Raw genomic sequence first — 17,045 nt, 5'->3', positions numbered from 1 at the left:
CCGGGAGCCCGGCGGGGCGGGGGCGGGGGCGGCCGGAGGACCGGGTTCCCGGGTTCCCGGGCCCGGCGGAGCCAGGCGGAGGCCCGGCGGAAGAAGCGAACTTCCGGACTCGCGTTGTGGATGACTCAAGGCCCAGGAGATCGTAATTTATTTAAGGCTGTTAAATAGGCCCTTTTACCCTTTCAAGAGGGCTTACTGATACCTTCGTTTCTCACTTCTTGGAATATCACGTAAAAACGGAGTCTTGAGTGTCTAATATTGACTGTCGGGAGGCATTTTTACAGCTCAAGACGGGAACTGGCTTGACGTCTGAAAACTCATTTAAAACGGGGAGTTGAGTTCAGAACCAAAGGAAACTGCGTGATTAGACATGTTGGGAAACAGGCCTCATGAAAACGGATGTGTCGAGAGATGAGATTCTCTTGGGACTTTAGTAACACGATCTTTTTAGAAAACGAATTTTAAGCTAATTTCTTGTTACGGCTGTAAAGGCTAATGCTTCCTTAGTTTGACTCAACGTTGTGGTCACATAAGCCGTTTGAGAATCTGGGAAGTTCCCAGGAAGAAGATACGAACAGCTTATGGGGGGCTTGCGGACGCCTGTCCGGGCCCCACATTCCCTGGGAGGGGTGCCTGGGTCTCAACGGGGGAAGAGTTCAGTGATGACAGTTATGGGGAAAAGCAAGCCATCTTCAGATTTCCTGCCTTTAAGTTCAGGAAGTGGTCGGCTATTTCTGTAGTAACTATAAACGATCACTTTTTCTCCTGTGTTTTTTATTTGAATTAAGTCACTTTACTTTTCTAGCTAAGACTTCTCTCATCCGTGTGTGCTGAGGAGACTCAGATGTTGGCCTCAGCTCTTAGGCTGAACTCCGCAGATTGGCCCATGAGAACTTCTGCACTGAGACAAAGGAGAGGATCTGAGAGAAACCAACATCTATTATCCTGGGCTTGGCAACAAGGAAGAGGACAGGCAGTGGAAATCCTGCAATCTGAAAAGCAGACTGAAAGGTATTTAAAAAATCCACGTTGTGATGGGGTAAACATTTTATGGTAGACTCATCCTTAAAACACTTGTTTTTATTTTTAAGTAGAGGATTTTTCAGATTTGTGGGTAAGGTCATTTTTCTTAGAAAGGTAATAACTGCATATAGTGAAGTGCGAACATATAAAGAAGTTAAAGCAGCTAAATAGCACATTTTAAATTTTTTTTTAATTTTTAGAGGAAGGGAGAAAAAAAATTTGTTGTTCCATTCATTTATACATTCATTGGCTGCTGCTTGTAATATGCTCTGACCAAGGGTGGAACCGCAACCTTGGCATATCCGGAAGATGCTCTAACCAACTGAGCTATCCTGCCAGGGCTGAATAGCACATTTTTTAGTCTTCCCCAAGGTTTCTGGAGTAACAAGTTGGTACTCTAGAAGCTCCTTAAAGTTTTGAGTTTTCCTTAATGAAGTCTTATTTTGTTTCCATTCACTTACAGGTGACAAAGAAGCTGAAGATGGGTGGTGGAGAGAGGTATAACATTCCAGCCCCTCAATCTAGAAATGTTAGTAAGAACCAACAACTTAATAGACAGAAGACCAAGGATCAAAATTCCCAGATGAAGATGGTTCATAAGAAAAAAGAAAGAGGACATACTTATAATACATCAGCAGCTGCATGGCAGGCCATGCAAAATGGGGGGAAGAACAAAAACTTTCCAAATAATCAAAATTGGAACTCCAACTTATCAAGTCCCAGCTTGCTTTTTAAGTCTCAAACGAATCAGAACTATGCTGGAGCCAAATTTAGTGAGCCACCATCACCAAGTGTGCTTCCTAAACCACCAAGCCACTGGGTTCCTGTTTCCTTTAATCCTTCTGATAAGGAAATAATGACATTTCAACTGAAAACCTTACTTAAGGTACAGGTATAAAATAAGATAAAGTACTAATGTTTAAACTGAGTAATATTTCAGGGTAGTTGACAATTGTTTCACACCAAATTCAATACTCAGTAATTAATCTGTTAAACCCCACTAATTATTGTAGAAAATACAGACTTCGTCTTGTTTTGTGTTGCTGTGCACTGTGATGTAATGGTAGTATCAGTGCCACTTAAAATAATTAAGTTACTGATAATTGTACTTATATCAAGTGTTCTCAATTGAGTAACTTTTAAGCAGAACTACTCAAGATTAGATTTGGAGAATGTTAAAGGAATCAACTTTTTAAACTCTTGCTTGTTGGGGGTAAAGTACTGATTAAACCGAATGGTGGTGAATGTGGAAGGGGCAGTAGGAGCTATTTAGAATGAGACTGTATCCTCCATTGGCCCCATTATATGCAGTGGATAGGTGACTGCAACAAATACGCCAAAACCATTTTTTATAGAAAGTTATTTGGTGGTCACAGAGTAACTTTTAAAATAACATTTTTGCATTATAGCACTGCATAGGCTATTCTGATAGTGATTGGCCTCAAATCATCCCTGCAAAGCTTGCTTAAAGTAGGGAGTTATATAATGTGAAAGTACCTAGGAAAGAAAGAGCCCTGTAAATACATGTAATATACTTGTAGCATATGTAAAGTTTTACCATTCATCTTAACGGAAATAAGAGTATTTTTAGTATGAATTCACTAATGTAAGACCATGGACTCTTTTTTACACTATGGCCTAATTTTAAAGGTCCAAAATAAAGTTTGCCCTTGTGCTAAAGTGCCAGTATATGTATAATTGATCTGGTTATAAACTATATTTCAAAGTAAATCATAGTGTCACTGTTTTATATAACTGAAAAGGTTTTAAAGCTGCTAAAACACTTCCTATTTGTAAAAGATGTGAAATGCAGTATGGGACTATTTTAATTGTTATTGTTAAGCGTAGCCCAGCTGGTGTGGCTCAGTGGTTGAGCATTGACCCAGAGACCAGGTGGTCACCAGTAAGATTCTGGGTGATTCCAGTGGAGAGTGGACAGGAGGTGGCCGATTGATGTTTCCCTCTCTAAAATCAATAAAAACATTAAAATAATTTGATTGTCAGTGCCCTACTTTCTAATTTGGCAGCTTTTTTTGGATATTTTCAGGCAGAATGACCAAGTTATATTTCTCCAAATAAAGGTGAGCTAATGTTGCCCAACTCATATCCTAAAGGCAAGTTTATGTTGTATTTAAATCTGCATATATGAATTTGGAACACAAAATTAAAAATAAAGCTTTTTCTACCCAGTACTTTTTTTATGTTACATAAAATATTGCTATGACTGCCTACTACTTCTTCTTAGAGTGCACATAATTAACCCAGCTGAAGATCAGGTATGGTTTTAATTACCTGAGACATCCCCCTCCTCCCCACTCAAGACTAACAGCAAAAGGCTGCAAGCAAAATAAAGCTGAATTTGCTGAGTAAAACGGGTTTAATTACATCTCCTAGTCTACCTTCTAAGGTGATTTAGGTTTATAGAAAAAAAATTAGCACAAGAATTCCTAAAATGAACGAGACCTCTTCTGTTTCAGTATTTGTTGGTAATCCTTTAAATTCTACACTAGCATGGCAAGGCTATATTCTCATACAAACTGGGAAATAACTGATTTGTAGGTAATTAACATTTGAGTCTCCATTACTACCCCCTCCATTATACCTGGTGTCATTGGAATAACACCAAAGGATTGCCAAGGTTTTTTTTGCTTTTGTTTTTTAGGACATTGAGCAATTTTCAGCACAGGTGTCTTTGATAGTTTGATTTGCATACATTTATATAGTGTAAATTGGGTGGTAAACACAATACAATACACAGGGCGTGGCCTGGCCAGTGTGTTTGAGCAGCAACCCATGCACCAAGAGGTCGCTAACTTGATCCCCAGTAGGAGGTGTGCAGGAGGCAGCTGAACTGTTTCTCTCCCCTCTCCCTCTCCCTAAAATATAAAATATATTTAAAAAGAAAAAAATACATATTCAGGGGATGTATTGTAGAACTATATACCTGACACCTGTAATTTTGTTAACCAATGTCACCCCATAATTTCAAAGTATAGCGCCCTGCCTTGGCTGGCATGGCTTGATTGTTGTCCTGTGCTGAAATATCACCCAGATTCCGAGTCAGGGGACACAGCACATGCCCTAGTTGTGGGCTGGATCCCCAATTGGAGGCAGCTGATGTTTCTCCCTTTCTCATAAATAAAAGTGTCAAGACATTTATGATTGGAATGATAGAGGACTGAGGGTGGGGGAAAGTTTTAACAGCTAAGATAACCTAAATAAAAGGTGAATGATAACATCACATACCTTAGGTATAAAATAATCACTGTACTTGAGGAAACCAAAATATACTTATAGGAACCTATCCTGTAGAGCTGAAACCAGCCATATTTTGAGCCTCATAGCAGTCAGTGTTAAAATTTAAACATCTTTTGATGACAGTGTATAGTACTTGGAATTTGAGTCCATAACCTATCCTTACATTTAAATTCTGGTTAAGTTCTCTTCCCAAAAGCAAGCACAAAGTGGAAAGAAACGGAAGGGTTTTGGGCAAGTTTTCTAGTGTTTAATTGCTTTCTCATAGGCAATTACTTTGTAAAACAAGGACAGTGTAACTCCTTAAAACCTTACACACACAAGAAAGCCCCAATATTTTTTTGGCTCCTAGACCAGTTTATTTCTCTCTCTAGAATTCAGAGATGTGATCCAAAAAAACTTCACATAGGCCTTTTACTTAACAAACTACGCTAGCAATTATCAATGAAATGAATTTACATGCCTTGCTTTTTATTCCAAACAACAACAAAAAATCCCATCTTTAATATAAGGGTGAAACAAAGGTTAGGAATACATAAACGTAAAGCACTAAACATTAACAATGTTGGAAGAAGGGGCAGAGAATGAAAACCCTAGAAAGAAGAACCTTTCCATCTTAGAGATGCCAATAGTTGAATGAAGACAAAAAGGTTGCTTTTACTTCATCTATCAGTGAGAACAGTTTATTTCCTGGGATTCCTAAAGGCTTTACTAGACCTCCTGGCAGAACGCCATTAGATTATTCCTGAGCTACCCTACTCTGCTGTCTCAAGTCACAGCTTCCCTATTTCAAAATATCTCAGGGATTTTGTAAACGAGAATATGATCAAAATGCAATATAATATTGAAATTTGGGAAACCAGCCTGGAAAAAGTGTGTCACAACAGCTGTGAGAGCTTGGGTTACATTTAACCTCTTCCATTAAGAGTCACAAAATACTTTTTGCAATTAAACCTATCTTATAAATCTATTAAATCTCCCCTCAGTGAACCTTAGATTCCCTTAAAAGTTTAAGCTACAAAAAAAAATTGCCCTTTTGGAAAAAAAAAAAAGTGCAGTGCAAAACTGACAAAGATGAACTAAATGAAAACTCAAGGACTCTAATCTGCCATTTTCTATATATCTTGGCCAAGTTCAAAATTAAGAGTAAAAATAACCTCCAGTTCAGGATTGAAAAACATACATTAACCTCCAGTTCATACCTCCCCTTAATATGTGTATTCTGCTATATTTTTGAAATCTTTACAAATCCATATTCTTAGATGAATAACTTTAAATGTGGCAGAAACATGACAAAAATATGAGTGATGGAATCAATATATAGGCAAATCGCCCTCATACCCTAGTAAGGAACTAAGGAATCCAAAACATTTTGTGATACTATAAAAGTTATTTATTCACTATACACAGAACATGTCCCCTACAAAATGTACATGTCAATCACTAAAAAGTATAACTTGGCGAACATTTTCAGTTACAGAACATACTAAATCAGTTGGGATAACAGCTGTCTGCCTCAAAATAATCTAATTATAGCACCCAGTGTCCTGTATATCTAATGCAAAATGAAATACTTTGGGGGGAATTATTTCCTAATGTGTGTTTGAGGAGTCAGTTAACAATTTAATATAATTCTAGTATATTACAGTCACTGCACAATAAATCAATTTATTACAGATCAAAACATTTTTTCATTATTTGTATTAACGGGATGCAAACAAAAATACCAGATACTTTTTAATGGCAGGTAACCACAAAATTACTTATCTTTGATAGTATATTGGGTTTTATAATTACATTAGGATAATGGTGTAAAATATTGTCAAACAATACACCTCAAAACAATGAGGCCATACTGTAATGTTATTCACTAGATTGTGCTCAGACCTTCATTGAATAAGTGAATTTTAAATCTATTTTCCTCCCAATTATCCGATACAATTTTTGCTGATAGTAAGGGCTCAGTAAATGTTTGCTGAATATGCTAAGAGGTGAAAAGAGATGTGGAACCTCTTAACTGGATGTCAAGTATTATAATTAGAATTTACCTGGGAATAGTGTTTAAGGAAGATGTAAACTGCACATGGCATACAGGTAAATAAACTCAGATGCCAACAAAGCAAACCATTAAACAGTAAAACACTGGCACTGGAACAAAGGCAGTATTTGCCAATAGCAAAAATGTATCTGACTTTAAGAGATAACCAAGAAAAAGTTTATATTGGACCATGCCTTTTCTCACCCAATTTAGTTTCAGACAGACCAAAAAGAAGCACTGTAGGAGACTTACGGCTGTCTACCGTGATATTCAGACATCCTAGTTTCCAGTAATTTATTACGGACCTGTTATCCATGAATCAATATAAACCTATTCAGATTTAGGGATTAGTTTCCACAAGTACAAAGCTGAATTTCCTTTTATTTGTCCTAAAATGCTTACTTTCAAACTTGAAGGGACTTCAATTATTCCATGTAGTTTCAATAACATTCTTTTATCTTTTCAGACCAGAGTCAAAATATTCACACAGTATTCATACTGCAGCACCTTCCACCCACCCTTTGGTCGCTTGAACTGCCCTTCTTTGGTTCTCTTTCCGCTTTCTCAGATCTTTCTTGAAGTGCAGTAAGCAGAACTGTACTGGGAATTCCAGCTGCAGTTTGGTCTTAAATAAAAGAAGGATGTTTGTCAGTTTGGTTTTCTGTATTCTTCTCTGTGGTACACAGGATTTTGTTAGTTGAACTGGAGTAGCAGCTTACTGGGCCAGATTTTCAAGAGAATAGTACAATAGTTCCCAGGGTTATACCTTAATAGCTCATACACTATGTAGCACACCTTTTCTTTCTCACTGAGGCATTATCTGTCATTTCTCTTCTTGCTTATTTGGCTTAAAACAAAATGTAAAAAGGGAGGTGAAGTGTCATCCCTCACTTGAGTCTTGATGTTTTAATATATTAAGCACAGTGCCAGACACACAGTAGGTACTCAGTAATAGTATAACTCAAGTATGTATCCCCAAATTAAAGCACTGTGTAAGGATCCTCATCAGTATCAGTAGGATCCTAACATGGGTTCAACTATAATATAGTCCTTTTGAAACTGTTAGATACCTTATTTCAGAAATAACATAGATGAGTCTAAAAATAAGAGACACATGTAAAAAAAAATGAAAATATAAGGTCTTTTAATTCTAGAGAGACTGAGAATCATATCCTCAATCTATTTTTCTCAAATTGTAGTCTATTAAAAAAAGAAAACAAACAAAAAAATAACCATCCAACCATGAGAGGACCACGTCTGGACTCAATAATCTGGCCCTGTCTTTGTGCCTCAATTTCCTTATCTGTGATATGGGGAAAATAAAAGTATCTTTCTAATAGGGTTTTGTGAAGAGTAAAGGAGCTAACACATAAAAAACTTCTAGAACAGTGTCTGGCACATCATAAATACTCAATAACTATCAGCTATAATTGTTGCCATTATTTAGTAGCTGGAATTCAAACATCTAAACCAGCTCCCCAAAATAGTTACCACTTATTAATTGCTCATCAAAATCAATGTAAAAGCTTTTTAAACCATGCCATAAACAAGATCTAACATATCTTGTTTAGAACTGGGGAGAGCAGAATTATTGGTCTACCCAATTAAACTTATAATTAGCTGACCAAATTTCACTTTAATGCATATCTTAACACTACTAATAACCTCTAAGTTATTTAACCCAAGGGGCTTTGACATAACCTAAGGAATTTTTAAGTACAATGTAAAAGATGTACCTTACTGGTAAGTTCTATTCATTTCCAAAAAGTTAGTTGTGCCTAGAGCAACACTGATTAAAACTATTCCTCAATCTACAAAAGACTGTTTCCATTGTTATTTTAGGATCTCATTAAAAACTATAATAATTCCAGTTAATCATTATTTCCTTCATTTTTGTTTTTATTATAGCATGTTTGCTTCATTTACAGCAAGCAGAAAATAAACTGGGTCTTATTTTGATCCAAACATTGATGTTTTAAAGGTTGTACACAATATTAGTTAAAAAGAACATATAAAAATACCTTTTTAGAAGCTTCTATAAGAAAGAAAATACAGTTTAACCCCACAACTTTCCTCTTTGCTAGAACTGCAAACTACTGCTACAGTTTTAAATAGACTTTTTGTTGTTTAAACTATACATCCAGGAAAATCTAAAAAATTAAAGAAACGTGCATATAAATGATTGCATAGCAGAACATGAACATTAACTGCAAAACAGTAAAGAAATGAGAGTTAGAAATACTATCAAATATACAAAGGTTCTAGAATCAACCCTTTAAACACATTCCACAAACAGTATTTAAAAACCACCTTTTGTTCTTTACAGGCAAGGCCTAGATTACTAAAAGCAAAATTGAAAAAAGCAATCCTCTAAAAGGAGTCGTTTTCCCACAATATTTCTTATAACCTGGCAAGCAAGCAATCTAAAAATTTTAAAGATGCTAGCTTTTATTCTGAAATGAGACTGGACACATCAAGTAACTTTTATTGTTCCTAAAACGATCTCTCAGAGAAATGCTAGAAATTATGAATGGTTAAGGGAATTTTTTCCTCATTTTTAGTCAGGTACTACATCGATAATCAAAGACTCAAAGATGTGACTTGTACTTAAAGTCAATTCTTTTTCATGGCACCAGAGAATCACCTAGAATGGGAGTGTTGTCTTTCAATTTGCCTCACATTAAATAAACAGATGTGAAGAACAAGCCTCCTTCATAAAGAGGTAGGCAAATTTTGATACAAATGCACATACACCTAGTGCTATATGCATCAAAATTCAGTTCTTTTACACTATGTACACAAACTTCCGGTGAAACAATTTACTTGCTTTTAACAGCAGCAAAAACTAAGCTATTATGGTCAACAATGTTCTTTCAAGTTTAGAGTAACTTAACTACGTAAGAGCATCATTTCCACCTCAAATTTATTTGTCATCATTGACCTGTTCAAATTTTAAGGTGAGTTTTTCTGATGTTTGTATATTTCAAATCTTCTTAGAAACCAGAAAAAAAAGCAGTGAAGGCTCCATGTTTCAATAAAAAACTCAATCTCCCTGGAAATGCTACTTAGTGAATTTCATAAGTATTTGTCTGCAAAGCATTTCTCTATTCCCTAAGAAGGTGGGGTTAAGAAAAGAACTACTCCACACTGTGTCATAAATTAACTATTTTCACGGGCCTAGACATCTTAACAAGACAAAAAGGTCCACCCTGAACCTAAATGTGTTTGATCACTCAGTGTACTGTGGCTACAACTTCACTTTTGTATCATTCTATCTTATTAGCAAGCTATATTTCTAGGTTAACAGGTCTACCAAATATGGATATAAGAGTTTATTTTTAATAAGACAATGTTGCAAATTATGGTCAACCAACATCTTTTCACCAATACTTCAAGCATAAAAAATGAGAATCTTTACAAAAATATACAGAGACACCACAAATTGGTAGCTGCCCATAACATTAAACAAACTGGACTCTTAAGAGTGGCTTCTCAACAGCATATCACTTTAATTATAACCATTGCCTGGTACAGGGAAAACTGACAAATGTTTTGTAAGCATCATTGCAACATTGTATTCCTGATAATTTAAGTAAACCAAACTATGAGTAAATGAATGATACATGCCTAAAAATATCATGGTTTATACTATCAGTGGCCACTGGACTTGGGACTAGTCCAAGACCTTGATCTAGATTTTGACCTAGACCTAGACTGTGATCTTGACTGAGATTTGGATCTAGGTGGTTCTTTTTTCCTTGGTTCCTTTTCATATCTTGAGCCAGACTTATAATGTGTTTTGGAATCTGTTTTAGAGGTGCCTCTAGTTTTGGTGTGAGATGCAGACCTAGAACGTGATTTAGCCTTCATTTCTTTCTTGGGCTGGGACTTGGACCGTGATCTTGAATTGGATTTAGATCTTGAAAAAGATCGATTTCGGTGTTTGAATCTTTCAAAACAGAGGAGAGATACAATTAGAGTAAAAATTAGATTCTATATTAATCAAATTTATTATTTTTAGAGCAAAAGTTCACTCTGAAATTGAAAAAATGTATAAGTCTCTTTCAAAGCAAAGTTATTTACCTATCATTGTCGGAATGGCTTCTGCTACGCCGTGGTCTTCCGGTCGGTCTACTGCTAAAAAGTACACCAGAAAAAGCAAACAGTGACAAATGTCTATTTACAGTCTTATAAAGTTTCTAATTAAAAAAGTGAAGCATAAAACTTAAAATATTTAGTCTCAACAAAGCATACAATGTATAGAATTAGAAGTACACAAAAATTTTTAAAAATGTAAAGCTAATGAACATAAATCTTTCTTGATAGATCACTGTGCTACATCACACTTACTTTCTAGGACTATAGGATCTTCTATAGTTGTAATCAAAGGACCGACTTCTTGATCTCCTTCTTTCATAACTTCGGCTTCTAGAACGCCTGTATCTGTCATAATCATCATAACGTGAAGAACTGTACACATTCCTCCCTTCCTTGGCTTTCATCTGATTTGGAGCTATGAAATACACAGAACAGAAACACTTAGAAATATATAAATGACTTTTGAACTAAATTTTGTTTTGGAATCATCTCACTCTGACTTTCATTCATTAAGAAAATAATTAACAATGATAAAATACTTACTGGTAACCTATGAACAATGTGTGTCAAAATACAGTAATAGCCCTAGCCGGTTTGGCTCAGTGGATAGAGTGTTGGCCTGTGGGCTGAAAGGTCCCAGGTTGTAGGCGCCATCCCACAGTAGGGGGTGTGCAGGAGGCAGCCCATCAATGACTTTCTATCATTGATGTTTCTCTCTCTCTCCCTCCCTTCCTCCAAAATCAATTAAAAAAATATTTTAAAAAAGGCAGTAAAATATTGTCATACAATTTTAAGAGGCCACAACAAAGAAAAGCATGAGAGCTAGCATTTACTGAATGCCTTAGACACACCCACACCCCTAAATATTTATGTTATCTCATTCAATTCTAAGAAGCAGGTATTTTACATATGCGTGTACGTATGCATAAATAACATAGTGAACACCCAGGAACCCATCATCCGACCCAAGACCTAGAGATTACCAATAGCTTATGTTTACCTAAGCACTCCCCCTCTCTTCTCAGCTATTTTAATCACTATATTTTTGTATCTTGTTCAAGGTATCAATGGTTGAGACAGGATTAAACCCAGGTCTATCTGATTTAGCACAGTTAACACCTGCATACTAATAAAAACCACTAATATAAAATCTATTCTAGGTTTAATCTATATAGCCTTTCCCAGTCTAATTCATAGCTATATACATAACCACCCAATTAAGTTTTAAAGGAAGAAAAATAGCTCAAGAGACCCAAAATTTTCTGAATTTTATCCTTCAATTTCACTCCCAGTATATTAAACATGCCACAGCTGATAGCATCAATGTACTTAAGAGTCCAAACATAATTCAGGCATTCCTATCTCCACATTACCTTATGTCTACCCCAAAACTTTGAACGACCCTTTCACAGGGGTCATCTAAGACCACCAGAAAACACATATAATTACATAATGTTTTTGTGATTAATCACTATGCTTTAATTACGTTCAATTTGTAACAATGAAATTGGGGGTCACCACAACATGAGGAACTGTATTAAAGGATCGCGGCATTCGGAAGATTGAGAACCACTGTTCTATCTTTTCAAATGACGCTTTATAAACGTATCAGGCATAAGGGTACTTACTCTTTCGATCTCCCTGTGCAAACTGTATTTCAATTTGGCGACCACAAATCCATTTTCGGTCCAAATTATGTAAAGCATCTTCGGCATCACGAACATCTTCAAATGTGCTAAATGTTAAGGGGCTTGGGAAATTTTGCGAACTTTGATAATGAGTGAAAGTTCACTTGGAAAATCTTGAACAATTCACATTATTATTAATCTCTCATTATTACTTTAGAACATCTATCAGACCCCTCACTAGCTGGCTGAATCAGCTATAAATACTTCACAATATTAAAGCACTTGTGAATTTCCAAGGCATACAATTGAAAACACATGTGAAAAAATAGTCAAACTATTATTGAAATAAATTATAGCTGAAATAACCAAATAATCCTATCAAAAAACTTTCCTGTTTTAAGAATTAACTTTACAAAATAAGACAAAAAGAAAAACAAGTATCAGTTCTGTTGTATGTTAAAACAAAAATCTCTTAAAAAATAAAACCAAACTGTTTTTCCTATTTTTATTTCAAATGAAAAAAAGAAAATGCCAATAGTTCTTGTGTAAGCAAGCAGAATGAATATACCTCACCTACGAGAGGAAAGCATTAACCTTAAATTTTGCTGCTTTTTCTCAAACATATCTAACACTATTGCTTAACGTAGTAGTCTTCCTTTATACCACACAGGGAAGAATGGGAACGAGCCACTTGCAATAATGTAATCAAAACAGAATCAAGCAATACTCAAGATATCACTGTTCCAAACGTGTATTACAGCCATGCACAGACACGCATGCTCTCAAGAAATAACTGACCATTTCTATAAAGATTCCTGGACTGAAAAGCCGTAACATCAATGATACTAACACAGCATCCAACCAAGAAGTGAGTTTGGGACTACCTTTAACCTGAGAATTTCGATATCATCTAGCAACATAAAGCAGGAACTCTTGGTCCCCATTTTTTTTTAATATATTTTTATTGATTTCAGAAAGGGAGAGGGAGAGACACATCAATGATGAGTATCTTTCATAGGCTGCCTCTTGCACACCCCACATTGGGGATGGAGCCTGCAACCCGGGCGTAAGCCTGACTGGGAATCGAACCATGACTTCCTGGTTCATACGTAGATGCTCAGCCCTGAGCCATGCCAACTGGGCTCTTGGTCCCTGGTTTTTTCTCAGAGGCTAAGTTGCCTTGTTCTCTCAATGTCAGCAATACCACAAACTCTTGGCTTTTCAGTTATTCTGTCTAAATTTAGTGCCTTTCCTAAAACCACCATTGTAATGGAAGCCAAGCACATATTCAGAACAGTACTTGATGTAAAAGCTTTGGAAAGGGAGCTAGTTAGGTTTGAGTGTGGATTTTCATTCTATCCTAAGGCACGATTTAAACTTGCCTATTTTTCTATTTCTTAAATTTGAGATATTTTTGAGAGCAGAGTGAAAACTACTCCAAGTGACACTTTCCCTCCCTCTCGACCCCTTCAAGGCTGACACTAATATTCTTTTTCCCCAGAGACTAAAAGGTTGGCCTCACTAGATTTCCTATTTTTTTGTTCTGAAATAAATTAAGGACCATGTGGGTTCCCAGCTCCCCTTCCTGAGGACATTATTATATGTGAGTTAATGTAGAGGGAGAGGTTATTCCAAGTCCAAAATCATAGGACCTTCAATATGACAAGACAAAGACTGACTGGGAATTTAATACTGTAACAGATCAGCCTTCAGGGTTAATACAGTTGGGTTCTAAAATAATTAAAAGAAACAGGTTCACTTAATGGGTATACTAATTTATTTGTGACTTCAAGCAACAGAATGTAATAAATTTTTAAGGGACTTAGATCAAGAGGTGTAAAAATTATGAATGAGACCAAATCATCAGTTTTAGCTATCCTCAAAACCAGAATCCTGGATTGGATGAACAAATGGCAAGATTCTACTTTACCTTTAAGAGAAGGCAAGTGGCCACAGAAGGGGCAGCCAAATGTCACGCTGATGACACATATGGAGAAATTGCTACTCAGTCTTCTTAAAAACAAACAAACAAACAAAACAAAACAAAAACTACTTTAAGAGCATAGAAAAGACTATCCTATATAATAAAAGGCAAATCAACCGAATTGCAAAACAACCAGTTGCTATGATGTGCACTGACCACCAGAGGGCAGACGCTCAAAGTAGGTGCTTCCCCCTAGTGGTCAGTACCGGGAACCTCTCCCGCCTCTGTGGGGAGTGGGCCTAAGCTGGCAGTCAGACATTCCCTGAGAGCTCTGGGACTGCGAGAGAGCACAGGTCAGGCTGAGGGACTCTCCCCAAGTGTACAAATTTCGTGCACTGGGCCTCTAGTATGTGTATAAAAAAAAGCACTTTTCCTTTAGATGACAACTCTTTCTGTCTCAAGTATCACATACTCTTTGAGTCAAACTACTGCTGATCCTGGGTCACAGGCCACTCTAAAACCAGGTCACAACATTGTAAGCCAGAATGCATTGCTACTTAAAAAAAAAAGTCAAATCAGACATCTTTTATTCTTTGTAATACAGCTTTGCAACAAACTGCCACAACTGTCCTTGATCACTGGCCCTGTGGGAGTAGCAACTTTCCACATGTGCTCACTAAGTCTCACTAGGATTCCACTGTTTCTTCCTTTTTTTAAATAATGTTTTCCCATTATTTATTGATTTCAGAGGAAGGGAGAGATAGAAACATCAATGAGAATTATTGATCAGTTGCCTCCTGCATGCCCTCCCCTTGCAGATCAAGCCTGCAACTCAGGCATATGCCGTTATCCGGAATCAAAACTGGGACCCTTCAGTCCTCAAGCCTAAGCACTGAGCCAAACCGGCTAGGGCTCTGTTAAATTTCAAGAGACTTACTGAACTTAAGCAATAAGAAATAAATTTCCCTAGCCTGAAGTACACAGCCCAAACCTGTCTCAGAGAGATGATCTCAGTGAAGTAATGTCACTGTGAAACTCTGGGCCAGGGAATGATTTCCAAAGGCCTTTTCCAATCTACTCAGAGCCAACTGATCATAAGTGCTAAAGCAGTGCATGGTCAGAAGGAACCACAGACCCAAGTTCCAGAAGTTAGGAAGATGTGTGTGCTCCACAGCAGCCACTTTAAAATCTATAAACAGGTAGTTTCTCCAGATCTGACCCTGCAACACAACCAGAAGCGTTTCTAAGTAGTTCCCAGTGCATGCATCTCTCTTCTTTTAAGCATAAGCATGGCTCTGTGGAGTCAGATTGACCAGAGAACCTCATGCTACTACTCTAAAGGGCACTACCTACTATCCTATGGCATCTGACCACCTGGTCCAAAACAGAAATATGCTAAATTGTATGCTTAACACATTACATCCTGGTACACTTTAACTTGCAAAGCTAAGAAAGTGCATTATATAAGACCACAATCACAACATCAAAGGCCCACATAAATCAAGTTACAGGTTTTGTCCCTAGACCAAACCAGAATAATTTTGAGAATTAACTGCTTACAAAACATGAAGGGAAGAAAAAAAAAAAGGAAAATAGTTGTTCTGTAGGATACATCAGGTATGATTCCTTTAATCTTGGCCATCATTCAACTTCATCTTGACCTTTAACTCTTTAAGTGCTTGTCAGAAGGACTTGTCATGAGATGCTTGGCCAAATATGACAGATGGCTTTATCTTTAACTTTGAAAAACAACCTTTTCCCCCTTTTGTAGATAAAGCGAAGCTTTGTCTCCCATTAGGCTTGTCCTTCTTCCAGCTTTTCTTTACTTTTTCTTTTCCCAAACTCTCCCTTCTCTTCAAGCCTGATCCTTAAGAGGTCTTTGGCTTGTCTACTTGCCTTAAGTGTTGAACTCTACTCTAAAGGTTCTTTCATGCTTTCTCTTTGGGGTCGCCATAACTGTACAGCTTTACATTCTCTGAGGTAACAACAGAGGACAGCAAATTAGGGGACAATATTAAAGAGTTTACCTCATTGTTATACAATTTGTTTCGATCAAGTGATTCAAATTAACAAACAAGAATACCAAACTTTTCATTGCTAAGCACAAGAACATATTAACTTTTAATTTGACTTACATTAAAGGTGGTAGAAATCAAGAGTGTATTCAAATTAAGTCACATGCTATAATCATTGATTTGAGTTTCAGCAGCATACAGGGGAATTTAAATGTCTTACTATTTTGTATTAACTTACACAGAGCAATGTGAGTTAGAATTAATTTTAAAAAATGGAAGACATAGACATTAAAGGACAAAAGTAAACTACTTTTTAGATGTTACCTCTTACATAAACTTGAATTTCAAACTTCAACACCCCTCACTAATCAGCCATCTGAAGAAAGGATATTGAACATAAGCAAATCCTCTTGGACGGCGAGTGTAGAAATCAAGTGGAACATACACATCAACTATAGGACCATAACGACCAAATTCACGCCGTAAATCTTCAGACCTAAAACATCATAAAAAGACCCCAAATTTTTATGTTCACTTCCTTAAAAAGACTTTCTTTGTAAGAAACAGGTATCTTTTTTTTTTTTTACTATCTCAGTTAATGAAAAGGGCTGTCTGTGTCCCTAGGTGACCTGAAACAGACAAGCTTTCTAAATCTCAACATTAAGAGCCAATTTTAAGAATATATAAAAAAGATACATAGAAGCAATGTATCTTTCTGATAAAGGAAGGCTGGAATCCAAGATTTAGTAAGGTAAAAAAATGGAGTTTATGATAAAATCCTTACTGTTTTACAATACCAGGAAAACAGGCATTTAAGGGTACTTGATCACAATTTATCTCTATTGTTTATCCACATCCTTCATTTTTCACAAGGCATAGTAGCATTAGGTTGTATGTAGGTACTGCTAACGTGTTTAACAGTTTTAAGTCAACTCTATGCTCTGAATAATGCCAAACACACTAAACAGTTCGAAAGTAATGTTACAAATACATATACCTCCTTAAAAATGTCAAATGACAAAGGGCAAGTTTTTCTAGAACGCTAATCACTACTTACTTTCCCT

General features: G+C 36.5%; 2 protein-coding genes across 9 annotated transcripts in view; one reads left to right on the top strand and one right to left on the bottom strand.

Moving 5' to 3' along the window:
* PNRC2 (proline rich nuclear receptor coactivator 2) overlaps window positions 1-3,213 on the top strand; it is a 3,558-nt gene extending 345 nt beyond the window's left edge. Inside the window, exons 2-3 of the mRNA XM_006777553.2 lie at window positions 806-1,011; window positions 1,487-3,213. Of these exons, the coding sequence (XP_006777616.1) occupies window positions 1,505-1,921 (417 nt within the window). The 5' untranslated portion in view covers window positions 806-1,011; window positions 1,487-1,504 and the 3' untranslated portion in view covers window positions 1,922-3,213. The remainder of the gene's footprint in view (window positions 1-805; window positions 1,012-1,486) is intronic.
* A 1,291-nt stretch (window positions 3,214-4,504) lies between these two features.
* SRSF10 (serine/arginine-rich splicing factor 10) overlaps window positions 4,505-17,045 on the bottom strand; it is a 13,492-nt gene continuing 951 nt past the window's right edge. The window contains exons 2-7 of one of the 8 annotated variants that reach the window (XM_015557246.1): window positions 16,373-16,477; window positions 12,043-12,146; window positions 10,667-10,829; window positions 10,400-10,453; window positions 10,164-10,265; window positions 4,505-8,466 (exon numbers count right to left, since the gene is read on the bottom strand). In XM_015557246.1, coding sequence (XP_015412732.1) covers window positions 8,424-8,466; window positions 10,164-10,265; window positions 10,400-10,453; window positions 10,667-10,829; window positions 12,043-12,146; window positions 16,373-16,477 — 571 coding nt within the window. In that variant the 3' untranslated portion in view covers window positions 4,505-8,423. Of the gene's footprint in view, window positions 8,467-9,801; window positions 10,266-10,399; window positions 10,454-10,666; window positions 10,830-12,042; window positions 12,147-16,372; window positions 16,478-17,045 lie in introns of those variants that run through there. The other 7 variants (XM_015557245.1, XM_006777549.2, XM_006777548.2 and 4 more) reach the window with 7 other exon arrangements.

Source organism: Myotis davidii, unplaced genomic scaffold (genome assembly GCF_000327345.1).
Source record: "Myotis davidii unplaced genomic scaffold, ASM32734v1 scaffold149, whole genome shotgun sequence".
Taxonomy (NCBI): Eukaryota; Metazoa; Chordata; class Mammalia; order Chiroptera; family Vespertilionidae; genus Myotis; species Myotis davidii.
The sequence above is the reverse complement of the archived record's forward strand: the minus strand, read 5'-3'. Positions and strand labels throughout refer to the sequence as shown.